Below are 19991 nucleotides of genomic sequence, written 5' to 3'. Positions count from 1 at the left end.
GTCAGACACTTCTCACCCATTTACGCAAACAGTTCAGCGACAATGGAATTACGATGTTCAATGATCAATGGATGGAGAGAGGCCACACCATTGCCTCATCTCTCAAGACAGCCATTAGAGAATCGAGGATCGCGATCGTATTGCTCACAAAGAGCTATGCATCTTCCAGTTGGTGTTTGGATGAGCTTTTGGACATTGTCGATTGCCAAAAAAAATATGGGCAAATCGTGATGACTGTCTTCTACGGAGTAGATCCTTCTGATGTTCGCAAACAAACCGGAGATTTTGGGATCGCTTTCAAGGAAACTTGTGCTCATAAAACGGACGATAAGAAGCAAGAATGGAGCAAAGCTTTGAACTATGTGGGAAACATAGCGGGAGAACACTTCCAAAACTGGTTTGTAATCCCTTTAATTAATTACAGTTTCTCTTTCTTATGAGTTTGATGATTGTTACTAATTTTATACTTTTAATTTCGTGGGACATAAATTTTGCTAGTGTATGTATTATGTAATAAGTTGTGATGAACTGAAATAGTTTGATTATAGTTATATATATATCAATTCTTGATCAGAATTTGTAGTCGTTTCAATTCGTGTTATGTTTAGTCAAAATTTGTTATTGCTTCTTAAAACGTGTTTAGTTGTTTATTTTGGTCATAAATGTTTTGTGAGTGTGTTTAATTAATTTTTGAGGAAAGCCATAATTGGGTGGTTTATGTGCAGCTAGGAAACAGAGGAAAGTGTCTTTATGAATTTTTTCTGTTTCTTTTTGTTAGGGACGATGAAGCAACAAAGATAGAGAAGATTGCAAGAGATGTCTCACTTAAACTGAATTTCACACCGTGTAAGGATTTTGATGGCAAGATTGGACTAGACAATCATGTGAGGGAAATGGAGTCTTTGCTTGATTTTGATAATCTTGGAGTTAAGATTGTTGGAATCTCTGGTCCTGCAGGCATTGGTAAGAGTACCCTTGCCGGAGCTTTATATAGTCGACACTCTAGTAAGTTTCATCTTTCTTGTTTTGTGGACAAGCTTTGGGAACACTATAAGATTGATATTGGTGAGCATCGTTTGAAGTTGCGTTTACATGAGGAACTTTTTTCGAAAGTTTTGAAACAAAATGGTATGGAAATAAGTCATTTAGGTTTGATAAAAGAAAGGCTTCAATATCAAAAGGTTCTTATCATTCTTGATGATATGGAGAGTTTAGCTCAACTAGAGACTTTGGCTCCTGATATTACTTGGTTTGGTCCTGGAAGTAGGATCATTGTGGTCACTGAAAACAAAAAGATTTTGAAGCAGCACGGTATTAATGTTATATACAAAGTGGGGTTTCCATCAAATGAAGAAGCTCTAGTGATCTTTTGTCTTTCTGCTTTCGAAAAAACCTCTCCACCTGATGGGTTTTGGGATCTTGCGATTGAAGTTGTAAGAATTTGTGACAACCTTCCATTGGCTCTGTGTGTTTTAGGGTCATCATTGCGGGGAAGTAGCCATGGTGAGTGGAATGATGAACTGCGAAGGTTTAAAATATCTCTTGATGGAAGAATTGAGAGTGTATTGAAAGTGGGTTATGAAAGTTTACATGAGAAAGACCAAGTTCTTTTTCTCCTCATTGCAGCCTTCTTCCATTATGCAAGTGTTGATGATGTGACATCCATTTTCTACGATACTAACGTATTGGATGTTAGACTTGGGTTGAAAAACTTGGCTAATAGATATCTCATACGTATGGATCAAGGTATAGTGGTAATGCACAGTTTGCTACGCCTAATGGCTAAAGAAGTTAATTCCAAACAAAAAATTTCCAAACGCAAGATTTTAGAAGATCCCCAGGATATTTGTTATGTTCTAGAAGAGGCAAAAGTAAGTTTTCTTAATTGAAGGGATTTTGCATTTTTTTTTTGTTTTTTTTTTTTGGCCAAGGATTTTGCATTATTAACCATGTTATTATTTAAGCAGATTATCTCTGGGCACTAACATGTTATAGTTTGGAATATTTGTTAGGGTACTGGATCAGCTTTAGGTTTATCACTGGACATAGCAAAGATCGACGGATTAAAAATAAACAAGAAGGCTTTTATAAAAATGTTCAACCTTCTTATTTTAGAAGTCAAGGGTGGGAGAAATGGCGGAGAAAGACAGATGTACTTACCAGAGGATATGGAGTTTCCAACTAGCCTAAGGTTACTACATTGGGAGGCATATCCGAGAAAATCATTTCAATTTGACCCAAACTATCTCGTTAGACTTGAAATGCAGGGTAGCAAGCTCGAGAGGCTATGGGAAGGAAAAGGAACCCAGGTTAGTTATAGGGATAATGATATTTGATAATAGAAATATGGAATAATTGGAGATTTAGTACATTTTGATAAAGAAATTAGCAAAATAGTACAAAAACTATTTTTGTACTATTATAATTAGAGAAATACACAATGATTACTATTCGACACTATTTGAATGACTCTCAAACCCTTAATTGAATGTTATAATTACAAGCATGCCATTAATTTTATAATACTATTAAATTTAATTATTTGCATAGCAATAGTTACATAATATGATATGTACGCTTATTATAGTGTATAGATACACATACATATACACAATTTTTATTTTTACAGTCATATTTACTGTATATTATATAAGTTATAAGAATAAAATATGTATATATGTACATATATAATTGTATATATATAATAATACATATATATAATTGTACATATATAAACACTGTACAATTGAAATATATGTACAAAACGTACAATCGTACAGAATAATGTATGTACAAATACAATTGTACGGATATAAAACATTGTACATCAGTATTTCTGTACAAATACGTTTTTCTGTACAAACAGATAAATGTATGAATCATAATTTGTATAAAATATATTTGAAAATATTAAATAATATGCATATCAAATTGTAGAGAAAAAAAAGAAAATGATTTTTCTAATTCTAAAGTTTTTTTAAAAAGAATTCAAACAATTATTATTTTAGTTATTAAATTAATGGGAGAACTAGGGATGGACCCGCACGTAATTTCAAAAGTTTGTATTACATACATGCGTATAGGGTTGATTTCAATATATTACATATGTGCAAGATAAAGTTTGTAAACGTATTTTTAAGTAATGTTATTTAATTCATAATCAGAAGAATTCGTATCAGTTTCATGTCGTTTTTAATTCGATTTAGATAAAGAAATTATCAGATTTGTTTTCGTTAAGTTAAGAACATTACATAAAAGAAAATTAGTAAAAAAAAAAGTCACAAAAGTGACTATTTCATAACCGTAATGTCTCATCTATATCATGTTTTCCATCTTATAATCATGGTTTTAAAACTCATTTGAGATTATATATTTTAGTCTAACATATAAAAGAATAGGTAAGAGTTTCGGAGCCACAAATACGTTTGCTTTGCTTTCTTCAAATTTTTGAATGTATGAAATAATAATCGCTTTAGATCGACATGATAGCGGACCCGGAGAAAGTGTAAACCGGATTAGTGATAATCTAAATTTCTATGTAAATCGTGAACTATCAAACCAGGTAAAAACAACATAAAACACTAAAACTTCTTGAAACAAATGACCTAAATATAGTTGTCAAGCGAGTCAAACTCGTCCACTATGTCTAGCCTGCAACGAACTACAATATTTTAACCCCCAAAAACCCGTTCTTCGAAATTCGCATGAGTAAATAGTATATATGTATCTCCCTTAGTTGAATTTGTGTTATCCAAAATTTATGTCTCGTATTTTACCAGCATTACTTTAGATACTATTTTTTTATTATTTTCCGAATTACCCGAGCTCTTCATGTACCCATTATTTCATGTTTCTATATTTAAAATAAATATGAAATTTTAGCTATTTAAATTTCATGTTTCTGTATTGTACTTGTAAATTGATATTTGAAAGTCAAAATTGAATTTAACTATCCAAATTAGGCCTGGGGCGGAGCCGGATATTCGGCTTTTTTTAGGATATCCGGATCTGTATCCGTATCCGGCGGATCAGTAGGTTTAATATCCGGCTCCGGATCCGTTCTGACGGATATCCGGGTACCGGATATTCGTATTAAAAACAGGATATCCGCGGATATCCGTATTCGGTACTTTTAATTATTTTTTTTTATTTTTTAAAATTATCATAAATTTTTTTAAAATTATCGTAAAAAATTTTTAAATTAAAAAAATGTATTAATTTTTTAAAAATAATAATAAAATTTTTTTTTAGTATATATAAAAATAAGAAAAATATATTATATAATATTAATATTAATAAATATTAATAATAAAATATTAAAAATGCCGGATCCGGATATCCGGTCTAAAATTTTCCACTATCCGTATCCGTATCCGGCCGGATCCATTATTTCACTATCCGGATCCGGCTCCGCCCTACCCGGATATCCTGTTTCTCGGATCGGATCACGGATGTCGGATAATTGGTCTCAGGGCTAATCCAAATTAGTGAATTTGTCTCATTACTTTTTTTTCCTAGTCCTTTTTTTTATTAGAAAAATTTTAGATATTTTTATTTTTACAAATTAAATATCACTACCAACTTTTTTATTCAATTATGTTATCTAAAATTTATGTCCTATAGTTTATGAAGAATAGTTCGGAACTACACTCATATGGTGGATAATGTTGTAGATATTTATTTGTTATAACTTACAAAATCAAAATTTATATTGGTTTGGTTTAGGTTCACTTTATGACTGTTTAATATATTTATGATTTCACTCATATTTTGAAACTTAGCTTAGACTGATCAGTTAGATTTCTATCAAACTTGTGAATTGGATAACTAAAACAGACATGTTGATACTGGATCAATAATTAAATCTCCTAAGTTTTTAAACATATTTTAGAAATAGTTATATTTCTTAACATATAATAAAAAATATATTTTAAAAAAAATTATATAAAAAAATTTATATGCTTAACCCCTCCAATTAACCCTTGGATTATAATATTTTTTAATGGTTTAGATCTTAATCGTAATTCACTTATATGCAAAAAGAAATATGTCGAAGTATATAATGTTATGTTCAACTCTCGGTATTCCTCTATCTGTATAATACATTGAATGTACAGAGGTGGCTTTATAACTATCATACTATAGATATAATATATGTAGATGTAACTTAATAATTTTTCATATTTAGTGTAAAATTTGTAATTTTAGAATTTTAGCTATCCAAAAATAGTTTGTTATTTTTATGTCCAGTTCCATATTATTAAAAATATGGGTCATTTTAGAATTTTTTAAAAAAAAATTATTGATTTATTTTCAGATTTTTAATTTAAACATTTTTTTGTTATCTTCTTAAAATTATATAGTTTTTAAAATTTGATGATATAATAAAATATGTTGTATATTTCTTCACATTTTATGCTATATAGAATTTGATTAGTCGCTTATTTTCTAATCTAACATTTTTTTTTTTTTGCTAAAATATCATATTTCTTTATGTTCAATATATAATCATTTTTATTACATTTCATTAATTATAATTTACTGTTTTCAAAAATATCTGAAAGTATATAATTAATATTATATCTGTTTCCATATGTTTAATTTTGAATTTAACTGTCCACTTTTTATGGTAACAAACTTAATATGGTTTCATAATTTTAGTTTTTATTTTTTATTTATTTAACTATATTTTTTTGCTGTCTTTAAATGTGTTTGGCAATAGGTTTGCAATCACATTTTTTGTAATATTTTTTTTATTTGGTTTGTTTGGCAACAATGACTAAAAATGTACTAATTTGCAAAGTTTCCCTAGAAATATTCACATTATTAATGATTAAAATTAAAAAAATGATTACAATTATTTTACCTAATTAGTTTTTTTTTTAGTTTAGTTTTGAAATTATCGAAACTAACTAATTATAAAAATCAATGCATTGAATATATATACAAAATATTTTTATATTGAATATTGTAAAAAAATTTTAATTATATAATATTATAAATGATTCAATAACATAATTTTAAAAATATTAAAAACCTAAAAAATGTTTTCTTAAAAATATTTATGTTGGTCAACGCCGGATTCCGGCGAAAAGTGTACCGAAAAAATGTTCGTGATGTTGGCAATATGACTACATATAGTTCGTATATGTGGCCATACGATGCATATAGTTTGTGTAGTTAGGGATACATTTTTAAAATTTGGATGTGTGGCTATGTATTGTAGCATATTTCGTGTAGTTAGGCATTTTTTTTCTTTAAAAAAAAAATAATTTCTCATTATGTTCTGTTTTTCACATCTAGGCGCCGGCGCTAGCAAAACTCAAAGTGATGGATTTGTGTAGGTCATCATGTTTGATGGAACTCCCAGACCTTTCAAAAGCTATGAATCTAGAGATATTGAATGTGTTTTATTGCAAAGCTTTGGTAGAGATTCCATCCTCAGTTGTGAATCTTCCTAAGCTATGGTACTTATGCACGAGTAGTTGCGAAAGTCTACAGGTCATTCCAACTCTTATCAACTTGGCATCTCTAAAAGATTTCAATATTTATAACTGTCCACGACTGAGAATTCTTCCAGAAATGCCAACCAACATCACGAATCTGAGGATAGAGATGATAGGGGTAGAAGAATTGCCTGTATCATTTAGGCATTGCTCTCATCTTCATAAAGTTGAAATAATAAATAATGAAAATCTCAAGACCTTCTCAACACGTCTCCCCACGAGTGTAACAAGGCTAGACCTCAGGGATAGTCAGATTGAGAGGATTGCAGACTGCATCAAAGGCCTCCATAACTTAAAAAGTCTTAATATATCAAATTGCAAAAGACTTGAGTCTTTGCCAAAGCTCCCTTACTCGCTCCTTGAGCTATCGGCAAGAAATTGTGAATCACTGAAGAGAGTAAGCGGCCTGTTATACACACCAGAAGCAAACCTCTATTTTAGTAATTGCTTCAGATTGGATCGACAAGCAAAACGAGCGATTATCCAAAGATCGTGTTTCAAGGGGTTGACTTTGTTTCCCGGAATAGAAGTACCTGAAGAGTTTGATTACAGAGGCAGAGGAAATAAGGTAACAATTCCTCGTTCTGATTTCAACAGATATAAGGATTCCATCGGTAATCGAGCTAGAGGAGATTCCTCAACAGTTGCTCCTTCCGATTTCAACATAGTCAAAGTTTGCCTTGTGGTGCCAACGCTCCCGGACTATCTAGACTGGAGTTGCAAATTCTCTGGCAGTTCAGTCAAGTATATGTGCTTAGATTTGTCTCCAGAGGATAATTATATCTTCGTAGGTTTTTACCGGAAACATCTACTCATATTTGTCATGAGCTTGCCACTAATGGATCCCTCTGAAGTGAGCAGAGAGATAGTGCTTGAATTCAACTGTAGATCACAATATTGGATAGACTTTAAGGAATGTGGTGTCAAGATCTTGACGGACGTACCAAAGGGTATCAAATGTTGGGGATCTGGAGAAGAAGACTGGCAAACATCCGAGAAAGAACACAATCTGAAATCCTGGACATTAGAAGATCACAAATACGAATACGAAAGACTTTCTTGTATTCTGAAGGAGATCTTTTGCTTGAATCTTTCTCGTAAGCGGCAGCGGCCTTTTCCTTTCCCAGACGAATCAGACGAGGAAGGAAAAGCATCTAATAAAGAAGACAATCTGAATGTGAATTCCTGGACATCAGAAGATCATGAATACGAATCTGTATCAGTGAATCAGGAAGACTTTCTTGGTACTGTGACAAAGACCTCTGCTCCCACCGAATATGAAGAAGAACTATGCTTGGATCTTTCTATCAAGCTGACTTGTTGTCCTTTCCCAGATTCGACGGCGTCGTTTGCTACTCCTCATGAAGAAGACCTTTGCTTGGATCTTTCTCTAAATCCGCCTTGTTATCATTTCCCAGATTTGGCAGCGGTGTTTGCTACTCCTCAAGAAGAAGACCTCTGCTTGGATCTTTCTCTCAAGCTGGCTTGTTGTCCTTTCCCAGATTCAGCAGCATTTGCTACTCCTCCACCTACTTATGGATTCCATATGCAGATAGATGACGAAGACGACGTTAGTATTACTAAATCTGAATCAGGCGAAGCATCCAACAAAGAAGACAATGAAGAGGGAGACATACCTGAATTTGTGTCAGACGACAATGATGAAGATACCGCCCACGATGGTGACTACGAATCAAGATCAAGTAAGTTCCTTCAAATGTTATCTTTTTGTTTTAATTGCTTTGGTTAAGGCAGATTATTCTATGCCTTATGTAGTGGACATGAACTTATTTTTATTTAGCACATTAGTTTTTGAACTTGTTAGAGAATATATCTGGATTTCTTGGTTGATGTTGTGTATTGTACGGTTCATTATTAGACTTTGTTTAAGTTTCGCTATTGTTTGCAGATTAAATTTTAAGGAACCATTCATACACTAGTTTCTTTCTCTCTCGATATCACTCATGTTTTGGATGTAGATTTTATAAGGAATTATAAGGTTTTATAAGGGAAGAATAAAGAGAATAGAAGAAAAGAGAATAGAGAAAAATTGTATATCATTTCCCTTGAATCTGAATTTACAACATAGAAACAAATATACAGAAGAAGAAGAAATAAACTAGCTGTTACAAATGGCTTGCATGAAGGAGAGAGACAAGACATTAATGATGTTGATTTCCAATATGATGCTTTCCAACATTGGAGAGAATCTAATATGGTTAACGTGATGGTGGAGTTTGAGTTCACCCACTAATATTGTAAGAATTTTGGCAAAGAGATCACCAAGATATATATAGCTTCCACACATGCATTAATCTTCCCAACATATTTTCAAATCATTGTTTGTTTCTTTTCAACCTTATTTTCATAATCATGAAAATGACTTCACAACCAGAGTTACAAGATACGAAAAATCAGAGTCTTTAAGTACGAGCTTCATCCATAGTTTGATCTCTCTTAAATCTTGTAAGCGATTTGACTAGCCCTAAAAGAAACTCACAAACCATGTATTTAAGAAGTAAGGCCGTATTCGTTTCTTAGCCGCTCAATCAGTTGCAACAAGAAATATAGAAGATCCTTATGCTTTTGTACTTGTACACCACCGTAATAGTCAAAAGTGAAGTCGTTTGATTATTCTACTTCGAAAATATAGACGCATCGTTAGTGTATAGTGTAATATTTTCAGTGAAGCTGTTTTAATCAACTGTGTTTACCGATACATTGTTTTCAGTGAATCGCCGGAATTGTTACTTATTTTGGTCACCGTCGCGGGTCATGCAACTGAAAGGCTATTCGCCCTAGGTATTATTGGTGCAGGAATTAGCACCCATGATATAACGACCTAAACCGGGGACAAACCGAATATTTCTAGAATAATATTAAACCAAGGATTCTTATATTCCTGAAAATCTACAATGTGGGTTGGTATACGAGAAAAAAAAATAAAAAAAAATTGCACATTCCAGAAGAGATGGAGTTTTCACGTCGTATACGCTTATTTCATTGGGATGCATACCCAAGAAAGAGTCTTCCTCTTAGATTTTACCCTGAATATTGTCAAACTCAACATTAGATATAGCTAGCTTGAGAAGCTATGGGAAGGAACTCAGGTTAGTTATTTATGCGTGTTGATATTAAATAAGATTCGATATTTGATATCTCTATATTAGTAAAAGAGAAGTACAATTTAGTATTCCGGGTCGGGTTAATTAAAGAAAACAACCCGAAAATTAAAATTGGATCTAAGCTAAATGGATACGGGTAAGATCCATTCTGAATTTTGTGATTAATCGTTTCTAAAATTTCCTTCAATCAAAAAGGTAACATTGCATTATAATATATTCTTTCAGCATATTCTTATTTTGGCTGGATACTTATATTACGGGATTTATTGTTAATACAATTAAACTACGTGTCGATACAGTTTGTTTAAATCAACTTTGATTCACTTATCTCAATCTCTCTCTCTCTCTCTATCGTGCCATGCTCAAGTATCGAACCCATCAAACGATGCACATAACTGTGACTTCGCCTGACCAGGAGAGCTACAAGAGCTTGGCAACTAAAAATGTAATTAAATTGTTCAGAAAGCGTGAAATGAGCAAAATCAATCCATAAATGTTAAGAAAATATTACCGACTTAATCACGCAATTTATTGAAAGAATATTTTCGAAAAACAACCCTAATCGAACCCAACCAAACGTTTTCCTATATATATAGATGTAAGTCAATTGTTGTAGCGCAGCCATGGGTGGAGAAAGTGAGAATGAGTAATACTTTAAACGACGGTTCAAAGTAGAAGATGAAGTACACTAGGATTAGAAAAAACGAAGCTTTTTACTCGGGTGAAAGATTTAGAGTCGCAAGAAATAAGCTGGATTAGTGGATAGAGAGAATTTGATATTCTAGGGTTTATGTGAGTGGAGGGATTTGGGGAAACATTTGAAGAAGAAGAGAAGAAGAAAGAGACAGCACACACACACAAAAAAAAACAAAATCAAGTGGGCGTCAATTTTTTTTTTTTTTTTTTGTGTGTAAAAGGTCTATTTATTTTGTGTGTGTTGTATGTTCTATTTTTTTTTATTTTGTAAAAGGTCTATGTTTTTTTCCCTTTCATGTTTCAAATAATTACCATTATAAGTGTTGGTAAGCAGTACACTTATTTCAATTCAAACATTTTTTCCAGATTTATTTAAGTTAAAAGTATGCAACAACCATTTCAATTGTACGTAACTGGTTAGATGACCGTAAGAATCTTCAGAAACCACATATTTTTTTGTGAACATGCAAATCCAACGACGTCATTAGTGGAAACTTTCGATAGAAGCTACAGTCTATCCTGAAAATTAATACAAAACATAGTAAGCATATAAAAACAGTAGAGTACACAACCTTACAAATTATAACAATATGTTTTCCATGAGCATTTTTAAATTTATGTCCACTTCCTTCGCATTGCTTAAAATTTTGTCAAAATACAATATATTCCCAACTTAAACATAAATCCAAACTTAGAATTTAAATATATAAAAAAAAACACATCGGATTCAGCATATTATCAATTGATTCAAAAAACAATAAATCCTACAATTAATAAAACATAAAATTCACTTAAATTACAGAAACCGTAAAATTGATTTAGATACAAAGTTAAATGACATTACCCAAACACATTCCGATTAACCATAAATATATCCACTTCAATCAATCGACTCTTCGGCAAAGTAATTGCAGCTTTTGCTTCCATAATCCGAGATGATAGATCTAATTCCGATTATAAAAAGAAATTCTAAATACCTTTTTCATAGTCGGTATAAGAAAGCAAAAGTTGTTATCTACAAGATTATTTCTTTGAGTTGGCCTAAGGATAGATTAATTTTTTGGTCTGACGCGTTTTATTTTGAAATAAGAAACAAAAATTACACTTTGTCCGCTACAAAGGCCAATAAAGCCCAAAAATATTATTATTATTTTATTTAAATTGAGCCCAAAGATAAATACTAGACAATAATCATAGCCCAACAAACAATAAAAACTTATAAATAAATTTTTTTACATATAAACAAAAAAATAACAAAATTAAATTAATAAAGACATTGTTCCATTCACATACAAATAAATTATAACTATATTCAATTGCTATTGTGAAATTTAAAACCCCAAATGATGGAAATTTTAAAAATCCCAATATTGCCTTTGACTACATCTATAAATTACATTCAACTCATCATATATAATATATCATCGTTTAATACACATTCTTTTATTTGTTTTAGTTATATACTATATTTCATTTCTGAATACAAACTTTTCTCAAAAAATTGGAAATAAATATATATTTCGAAATAATATTTGTTGATATTAAAAGATATGAGATAATAACACATACGATATAACACGTTAAAAATAAAATAAATCCAAAAGTATTCCCCCGCGCTGTAGCGCGGGTCCGAACCTAGTTAGGAATACATAAAATAAGATGAAAAAGTAATTTCTCATTATGGTCTGATTTTTCATTCAGCCACTTGCAAATCTCAAGGAGTTGATGCTCTTTGGGTCCTCACATTTTAAGAAATTGCCAGATCTTACACAAGCTACAAATCTAGAGAGATTGGATTTGTCTTTTTGCACTGCTTTGGTAAAGCTTCCACCCTCGATTGCAAATCTTCGCAAACTAGTTGAGTTAAAGATGAGCTGCTGCGAAAGTCTAGAAGTCATTCCAACTCTCATCAACTTGGCATCTATTAAATGGTTCAACATTTATAAATGCACACGACTGAGAAGTTTTCCAAGTTTTCCTACCAACATCACAAATCTCGATATAGTGGACACACGGGTAGAAGAACTTTCTGCATCACTTAGCCATTGCTCTCATCTTACGACTCTTAGTATACGTGGTGGTAAAAATCTAAAGACCTTCTCAACTCATCTCCCCAAAAGTGTAATAGAGCTACACCTATGCAATAATGGTATCGAGAGGATTGAAGATTGCATCAAAGATCTTCATAATCTATAATACCTTAAACTATCAGGCTGCAAAAGACTTTCGTCTTTACCAGAGATTCCTGGTTCGCTCAAGTGGCTAATGGCAGAAGATTGTGAATCACTAGAAAGTGTACATCTTCCTTTAAAGACTTCAAATATAAGGCTCTATTTCACCAACTGCTTCAAATTGGGTCAACAAGCACGACGAGCGATTATCCAACAATCGTTTGTTGGCAGGTATGTTGTCTTACCTGGAAGGGAAGTACCTGAAGCATATGATCATCGATCAAGAGGAAGTTCCTTAACAATCCCTCATACCACTTTCAACAGATTTAAGGTTTGCATCGTGATATCACCTAATTACAGTCATCAAGGCACAAAACTTGAAAACTCAAAACTATTGTGTCGTTGCACAGTAATTGGCAACTCAAGAAAATCTGCTGCAAAGACTTTCCGCCCGAAAACTGTATCCGGATTCCAAGCGGAACATCTATTTATATGTCTCATTAGCTTACCATCTATCGACCCCTCTGAAATTAGCAGAAAGATAGAGCTCCATTTCAGCAGCAAAGACCGAGATTTCGACATTATTGAATGTGGCATCCAGATCTTAGCGGACAATACCGACGGAAACAACAGTTGGGACTTTAGTCGTTTGGTAACATATAAGATCCGACAAGCGTCAGTGGAATTCGTATCCAGGAAGCGTCTTAGGAGGGGATGATGATCTCATTTTAGTAAACCTTCGACCGTTTCCATTGTTTGCTATGTATTGATTATATCATTTTTTATATAGATAATTGTTATGTGATGGATCAAATGCTTCAGTTTGCATGATCTACAATTGTGTTCTTGCTTATCTCTGTGTGTTCATTGCTTTGGTTAGACTAGTACTCACTGATTTGGGATTATATGCATAAAACTATTCATTGGTATAAAACTATTTTTTGACCCAAAAAAAAAAAAAAAAATGGTATAAAACTATTCATTGGTAAACATACCAACAACAAGAAAACTTGTATATGAAGTCAATCTATTTTAAAACGCATCTAATCACAAAAATGAAAACAAACAAAAAATAAGAATTAATATGTCATCAAAGAAAAAAAACTACTAACAAAGACAACAATACGTTTCGCTAATATTTGAAATTTTAATTTTTATTATTTTTGAGTTTTCTAATTGGATCATAGATCTTTAACAGGATCAAGATCTCTCACAGACTATCTTATCATAAAATCTGCGCTACTACAATTAATTATATTTTAAAGATGTAATTCAACAGACAAAAAAAATGATAAATATATATAGAATCAAAACTAACACAGGCGAAAGCAAATGTTAAAAAAAGTCCAACGATGTCAACAAAATACGTGAGAAATTTTGATTATATTGTGAATTAACTTGTGAACTACGTAAAACAACCACAACAACAAAATTGTAGTGAGATAAAGACCTCAAAAGGCATATACCAACACAGAACAATTCTGATATCCAAAATTAGTCGCGTGTAATCAGAGTTATAATATATTTTTTACATTTTTTAACCTGAATCAAACATTTAGAATATTGGTAAGCGAACCAAAAACCCAAACCGTATCGAAACCAAAATTCCTAAAATAACCGAATGGTTAGTAAAATTTCGTATCTAAACAAACCTGAATCAAACTGAACCGATAACCAAACTGTTAAACTCAAAACGTCCTAAAATACCTATAAATAAATTATAAACTCAAAAATAGTAGTTATTTCTAGACTCAAAACAATTAAATACTGTAAATAATTAATATATCCAAATGTTGGTATAGTAATATTTGTCAAAAATAAATATTCTTTTGCAAAATCTAACCAATTATTTTTTCTTCCATTTTTGTATTTTTCAGTTAGTTTATGTTATATTCGGTTAGTTACAGTTATCTATTAACATACTCAAATTAAACTGAAAACTCCAAACCAAAATTTAAAATACTCAAATTACTATATCTAACTAACCGACATCAAGTGCAACCAAACCGAAACCGATTGGTTAACGGAATGTAATGTGTGTAAAAGCCAAAAAAAAATATTTTTATTGTAAATTATTTTCTAACGGATAGTCAACAAGTCAACAGTGACAGTACGGCTTTTGCCATTTTCTGCTCCATAATAGAAGAGCTTATCCAAACACATCTGTGATTATAAACCACTCCCGATTCAAGATTCTGTCTCATAGCTTCTTCTTCACATTCCATTCTCATGGCTTCTTCTTCATATCACACCCAATTACACGTCTTCACGAGCTTCCACGGACCAGATGTCCGCAAAACATTTCTCAGTCATTTACGCAAACAGTTTAATTCCAATGGGATCACGATGTTCGACGATAACCAAGGGATCGAGAGAGGCCAAACCATTGACGAGTCTCTCATACGAGCGATTAGAAACTCGAGGATCGCGATCGTCTTGCTCTCGAAGAACTATGCTTCTTCCAGCTGGTGTTTAGATGAACTGTTGGAGATCTTGAAGTGTAAAGAAGAATTAGACCAGGTAGTGATGACTGTCTTCCACGGAGTAGAACCTTCCGATGTTCGCAAACAAGGCGGAGAATTTGGGAAGGCTTTCGATAAAACTTGTGATGGTAGACCAGAGGATCATAGGCAAAAATGGAGCCAAGCTTTGACCTATGTGAGCAAAATTGCCGGACAAGACTTCCAAAAATGGTTTGTGTTTTTGTGTATTTTTTTTAATTGTGTGTTTATGATGAATTACGAACCTTACGGTTAATATAGAATAGTGAATGTTTTTGTCGAATGAATATTTAGAGATAAAATGTCATAAACTTTACGTTAGGAACAGAGGAATGTTATCTTTATTGGGAACAAGTAAACATGGCTTTTTGTCTTTCTCTTGTTAGGGGGAATGAAGTGGACATGATTGATGAGATTGCAAGTGAGGTTTCAAGCATACTAAACCATCCACCGTCTAGTGATTTTAATGGAATGGTTGGACTAAAAACTCATTTGAGGGAGATTGAGTCGTTGCTAGATTTAGACAATGATAAAGCTAAGTTTGTTGGAATCTCTGGTCCTGCAGGCATTGGTAAAACTACCATTGCTAGAGCTTTATATCCTCGACTCTCTAGTAAGTTTGATCGTTATTATTTTGTGGACAACCTTCGGGAATTCCGTAGTAGTGGTGTTGATAAGTATATTTGTGATGAATATCGTTTGAAGCTTCATTTTCATGAGGATTTTTTTTCAAAAGTTTTGAAAGAAACTGATATGAAAATAGGGCATTTAGGTTTCCTAAGAGAGAGGTTTCGATATCAAAAGGTTCTAATGATTCTTGATGATGTGGAGAGTTTAGTTCCACTAGAGGCTTTGGCTTGGGATATTCCGTGGTTTGGTCCTGGAAGTAGGGTCATTGTGGTCACTGAAAACCAAGAGATTTTGGATCAACGTCGTATTACTGATATCTACAAAGTGGGGTTTCCATCTGACCAAGAAGCTCTAAAGATTTTTTGTTTATATGCTTTTGGAAAAACCTCTCCTCCTGATGATGGATTTAAGAATCTTGCGACCGAAGCTGCAATGATTTGTTGCAATCTTCCACTGGGGCTGCATGTTTTGGGGTCATCATTGCGGGGAAAGAGCCAAACTGACTGGAAAGATGAACTACCAACGTTGAAAAGTGGTCTTGATAGCAGAATTGAGGGTCTATTGAAGGAAGGCTATGAAAGTTTAGATAAGTATGAACAAAGAGTATTTCTCGTGATTGCAGTCTTCTTCAATCATGAACATATTGATCATGTGATATCCATGCTGGGGTATTATGGCAATGTAAAAAATGTTGAAGATGGATTGGAAACACTAGCCAGTAAATACCTCATACAGATTGATCACGACAATGGACAGAGAGTTGTAATGCAGGGTTTTCTACGAGTTATGGCTAGAGAAATCATTTCCAGACAAGAGCTTTTGAACCGTTGTATTCTAGTAGATACCCATGAGATTTGTGATGTTCTAGAAAAGGCAGAAGTAAGTAAGTTTTTTTTTTGACGGGTTTTGCATTGCCATGTTTATTTAATGTCGTTTTAGCAGATCATCTCTAGGTACTAACAAGTTACATGTTTATATATTTGCTAGGGTGATGCTCGACCAACTGTATTAGGTATATCATTTAACGTAGCCGAGATCGACAAATTAATAATAAACGTGGACGCTTTTAAAAAACTGAGGAATCTTAGGTTCTTGAAAGTCTACGGATGGAGGCCTACCCGAGAAAGACAATTGCACATTCCAAAGGAGATGGAGTACTTTCCACCCCTACGGTTACTAGATTGGTATGCATACCCAAGAAATACTCTTCCGCTAAGGTTTCGGCCAGAATATCTCATTGAACTCCACTTGGTACGTAGCAAACTCGTGAAGATATGGTGGGGAATTCAGGTTAGTAATTTGTGTGTGTTGATGGGAAACTAGACAACTTTTTGATAATAGCAATGATCAGATAGCAAATAATGAAATAATATCTATCTTAACATTTTTGGAGATTCTGTACTAAAATTTATTTTGGGTTATAACCTTTTATTTTTTAATAATGTATTTGTATAATTAAACCCTTGCCATTTTAATCAATAACAAAACTTAAAAGTAAATTTTCGGTCAAAACCAAATTGCAAAATTGGAAAAAAATATTTATTACATCAAAAAAATTTCCTAAAATATTTATCTAATAAATCGGATCTCTCTCCAGTATATTTATATAATCTTATTCGTTTTCAATTTATATTATTACATATATGTATAATAAAAATACAAAAAAATTCCGCATATTTTGCAATTTAAAATTTTGAAAACAGACGTATATAACTGAATCGATAAAGAAAAAAATGTATGTACAACATTTACATAAGGTAGAAAATTTTAGTTGATATTTCAAAACCATTATAAATAAAATAGGACTAATATTCTCTCAACTACACATGTGCAGGAAGTTCAAATTAAAAAATTTATTCGGTTTAATCCGGTTCTTTATTTAAAAAAAAATAAAATGGGTTTAAGTTTACATAAATATGATTATATTTTTCTTACAGGTTGTCTATATATTCTTTCCTTACGAGTTGTCTATATTTAAAATCTTTTATGGGTTAACTTAAAATATAAATTTTTTATTTTTAATATTTCGTTCCGCGGTAAACCGTGGGTTAAAATCAGTGTAGGTATATATTTACTTTCTCATTATGTGTTGTTTCTTACATTCAGCCACTTCCAAAGCTCAAGATTATGAATCTCTTAAGGTCATCTCGTTTAAAGGAACTCCCAGATCTTTCACGCACTCCAAACCTGGAGAGATTGGATCTATCTTTTTGCACTGCTTTGGTAGAGCTTCCGTCCTCAATTTCTCACCTTCCTAAACTAAATTCTTTAGCGATGAATTCATGCAGAAGTTTAGAAGTCATTCCAACTCTCGTCAACTTGCCATTTCATGAATCTATCAGCATAACTGGATGCTCACGACTGAAAAGTTTTCCAGATTTTCCGGCCAACATCACAAAACTGGTTATAACAGACACGGCAGTAGAAGAGATGCCTATATCAATTAGGCAGTGTTCCCGTCTGGAGTATGTTGATGTAAGTAACAGTAGAAATCTCAAGAGCTTAGCAAACCTCCCCAAAAGTGTAGCACATCTAAAGCTAAGCAATAGCGGTATTGAGAAGATTATGGATTGCGTTGAAGATTTGCTTAATCTACAAGTCCCTGATGTATCAGGCTGCAAAAGACTCGTGTCATTGCCAGAGCTCCCCCGTTCGCTCAAACGTCTAATGGCAAATGATTGTGATGCACTGGAGAGAGTAAGTAGCCCTTTAAACATTCCAGATGCAGAGCTCGATTTCACCAACTGCTTCAAATTGGGTCGACAAGCTATTATTCAACAATCTTTTGTTCACGGGTGGGCTCTCTTACCAGGAAGAGAAGTACCTGCAGAGTTTGATCACCGAGCCAGAAGAAAGACCTTAACAATTCCTCATTCTGCTTTCGACAGATTTAAGGTTTGCGTTGTGATTTCACCAATTCATTACGAAGCCAGAGAATTTATAGCTTCAGAACTTTTGTATCGTTGCATAGCCAGAGGAAACACAGTAGTTAACTCTGCTGACATGAAGTTCAACCTATCCGATGTCTCCAAATTTCGAGAGGCACATCTGTTTTTATTTCAGGCTGACTTGTCATTTACCGACCCTTCTGAAGTGATCAGAGAGATAGTGATCCAGTTCAGCACCAGTGACAATGTTTTCAGCATTCTTGAATGTGGTATCCAAATCTTGACAGACGAAAGCGACGATAGCAACGATAGCGACGATAGCGACGATAGCGACAATGGGAGATCTAAAGGCTGGCAGTGTTCTAAAATAGTCCTATGCGTCTAAAGACAGAAATTTTTTTGTTTTCTTTCTTATTTTCTCGATGATAAAAATGAGTAGACCGTGACGACGAATTTGTATAAAGAAAACGTCTGAATATTAAGAAAAAAAAAATAAAAAAAATGAATTATAGGTATGGATCTAGGGGTGTGGGAAAAACCCTCAATGTTTGAGGGGAGTATTGGAATACAAACCAATATCCCACATCTGAATATTAGAAAGAGAAGTTTCTAATATATAAGTCAAGTACAACTCCAATTAATATGAGACATTTTGGGAAGGATCCCAACAAATCCGTGTGGGCTTGAGTTATAGGTCCAAAGCGGACAATATCATACTAATGAAAAATTGGATTGACTTAGAGAACCCAACATCTCTCACTCTACTTTGATTTATCTAAACATTCCGAGTTTTTTTATCCTGAAATTTAGGGGTTGACATGTAATAACGAAAACCTCTTGGTTGGGTTTTGTAGTTTCAGATCTCATCCTCAGCCTAGACCAAAACTTGAATCAAAAGAGATTTACATAATCGTACCGAGCGAAGATGAAAGAAGAGGTTGAGATTAGCGGTCCATGATCGCTTAGCTAACGGGGGCTTGAATGATGCGCTGGAATAGAGGAGAAGCGGGGTCTGTGTTCTTTGTCAACAAAACATTGAAACACGGGAACATCATTTTTTCCACTGTATTTTCGCATCCCCAAGTCTGGTCCGTGATTGCTAAGGGAGCATTTAAAGCTCACAATAATTCAACCGATGGGTGATCGACGATACGAGCAAGGATTACAACTTTGGTTTCCTTCTAGGCATAGAGTTTACTCTATAAGTTTTTTAAATCATTTTTTTCTGTTAATCTTCGTTGTATAAAGTTATTTTTTTCCTTGAATATAATTTAGCATTAAATACAAAAAAAAGAGAACAGAAGTTGGTGTTTTATGAGTTCAACCCACTAATCTGATGGAGTTGTCCATGAGGAGGAAGAAGAACCGGTGTTGAGAAGGACATCAAACCGGACTCGGATTCCAAACCGAAAGTATCTCAATTGAATTTGTTATTGTTAGTTTTGTATTTGATTAAGTCTTTGCTTCGAGTACG

At 33.0% G+C, this 19991-nt stretch overlaps 1 protein-coding gene and 1 pseudogene across 3 annotated transcripts; both read left to right on the top strand.

Moving 5' to 3' along the window:
* Positions 1 to 13002, top strand: part of LOC17894144 — a 13153-nt pseudogene extending 151 nt beyond the window's left edge.
* Positions 13003 to 14712: 1710 nt separating this feature from the next.
* LOC17894349 (disease resistance protein ADR2) lies at positions 14713 to 19001 on the top strand. 3 transcript variants are annotated; one of them, XM_006301488.2, is made up of 4 exons: positions 14713 to 15191; positions 15386 to 16508; positions 16617 to 16919; positions 17736 to 19001. In XM_006301488.2, exons 1-4 carry the CDS (start codon positions 14728 to 14730, stop codon positions 18900 to 18902), a joined length of 3057 nt encoding a protein of 1018 aa, XP_006301550.2. In that variant the 5' UTR covers positions 14713 to 14727; the 3' UTR covers positions 18903 to 19001. The 3 variants fall into 3 exon arrangements, with proteins under 3 accessions (XP_006301550.2, XP_023642830.1, XP_023642831.1); XM_023787062.1 differs by lacking the exon at positions 17736 to 19001 and having other exon boundaries at positions 16617 to 16641; positions 16718 to 16806; XM_023787063.1 differs by lacking the exon at positions 17736 to 19001 and having other exon boundaries at positions 15386 to 16512; positions 16617 to 16692.
* Positions 19002 to 19991: the final 990 nt, after the last annotated feature.

The sequence above is a fragment of the Capsella rubella genome, unplaced genomic scaffold (genome assembly GCF_000375325.1).
Source record: "Capsella rubella cultivar Monte Gargano unplaced genomic scaffold, Caprub1_0 scaffold_2, whole genome shotgun sequence".
NCBI lineage: Eukaryota > Viridiplantae > Streptophyta > Magnoliopsida > Brassicales > Brassicaceae > Capsella > Capsella rubella.
Note: the sequence above shows the minus strand (reverse complement) of the source record. Positions and strands in the feature narration are given on the sequence as shown.

Excerpts from the sequence above, each read along its gene's own strand:
- LOC17894349 (XM_006301488.2), top strand. The coding sequence starts at position 14,728 with ATGGCTTCTTCTTCATATCACACCCAATTACACGTCTTCACGAGCTTC. Across the intron at positions 15,192-15,385 it reads GGACAAGACTTCCAAAAATG|GGGGAATGAAGTGGACATGA; the intron begins GTTTGTGTTTTT and ends TTCTCTTGTTAG. Across the intron at positions 16,920-17,735 it reads AGATATGGTGGGGAATTCAG|CCACTTCCAAAGCTCAAGAT; the intron begins GTTAGTAATTTG and ends TCTTACATTCAG.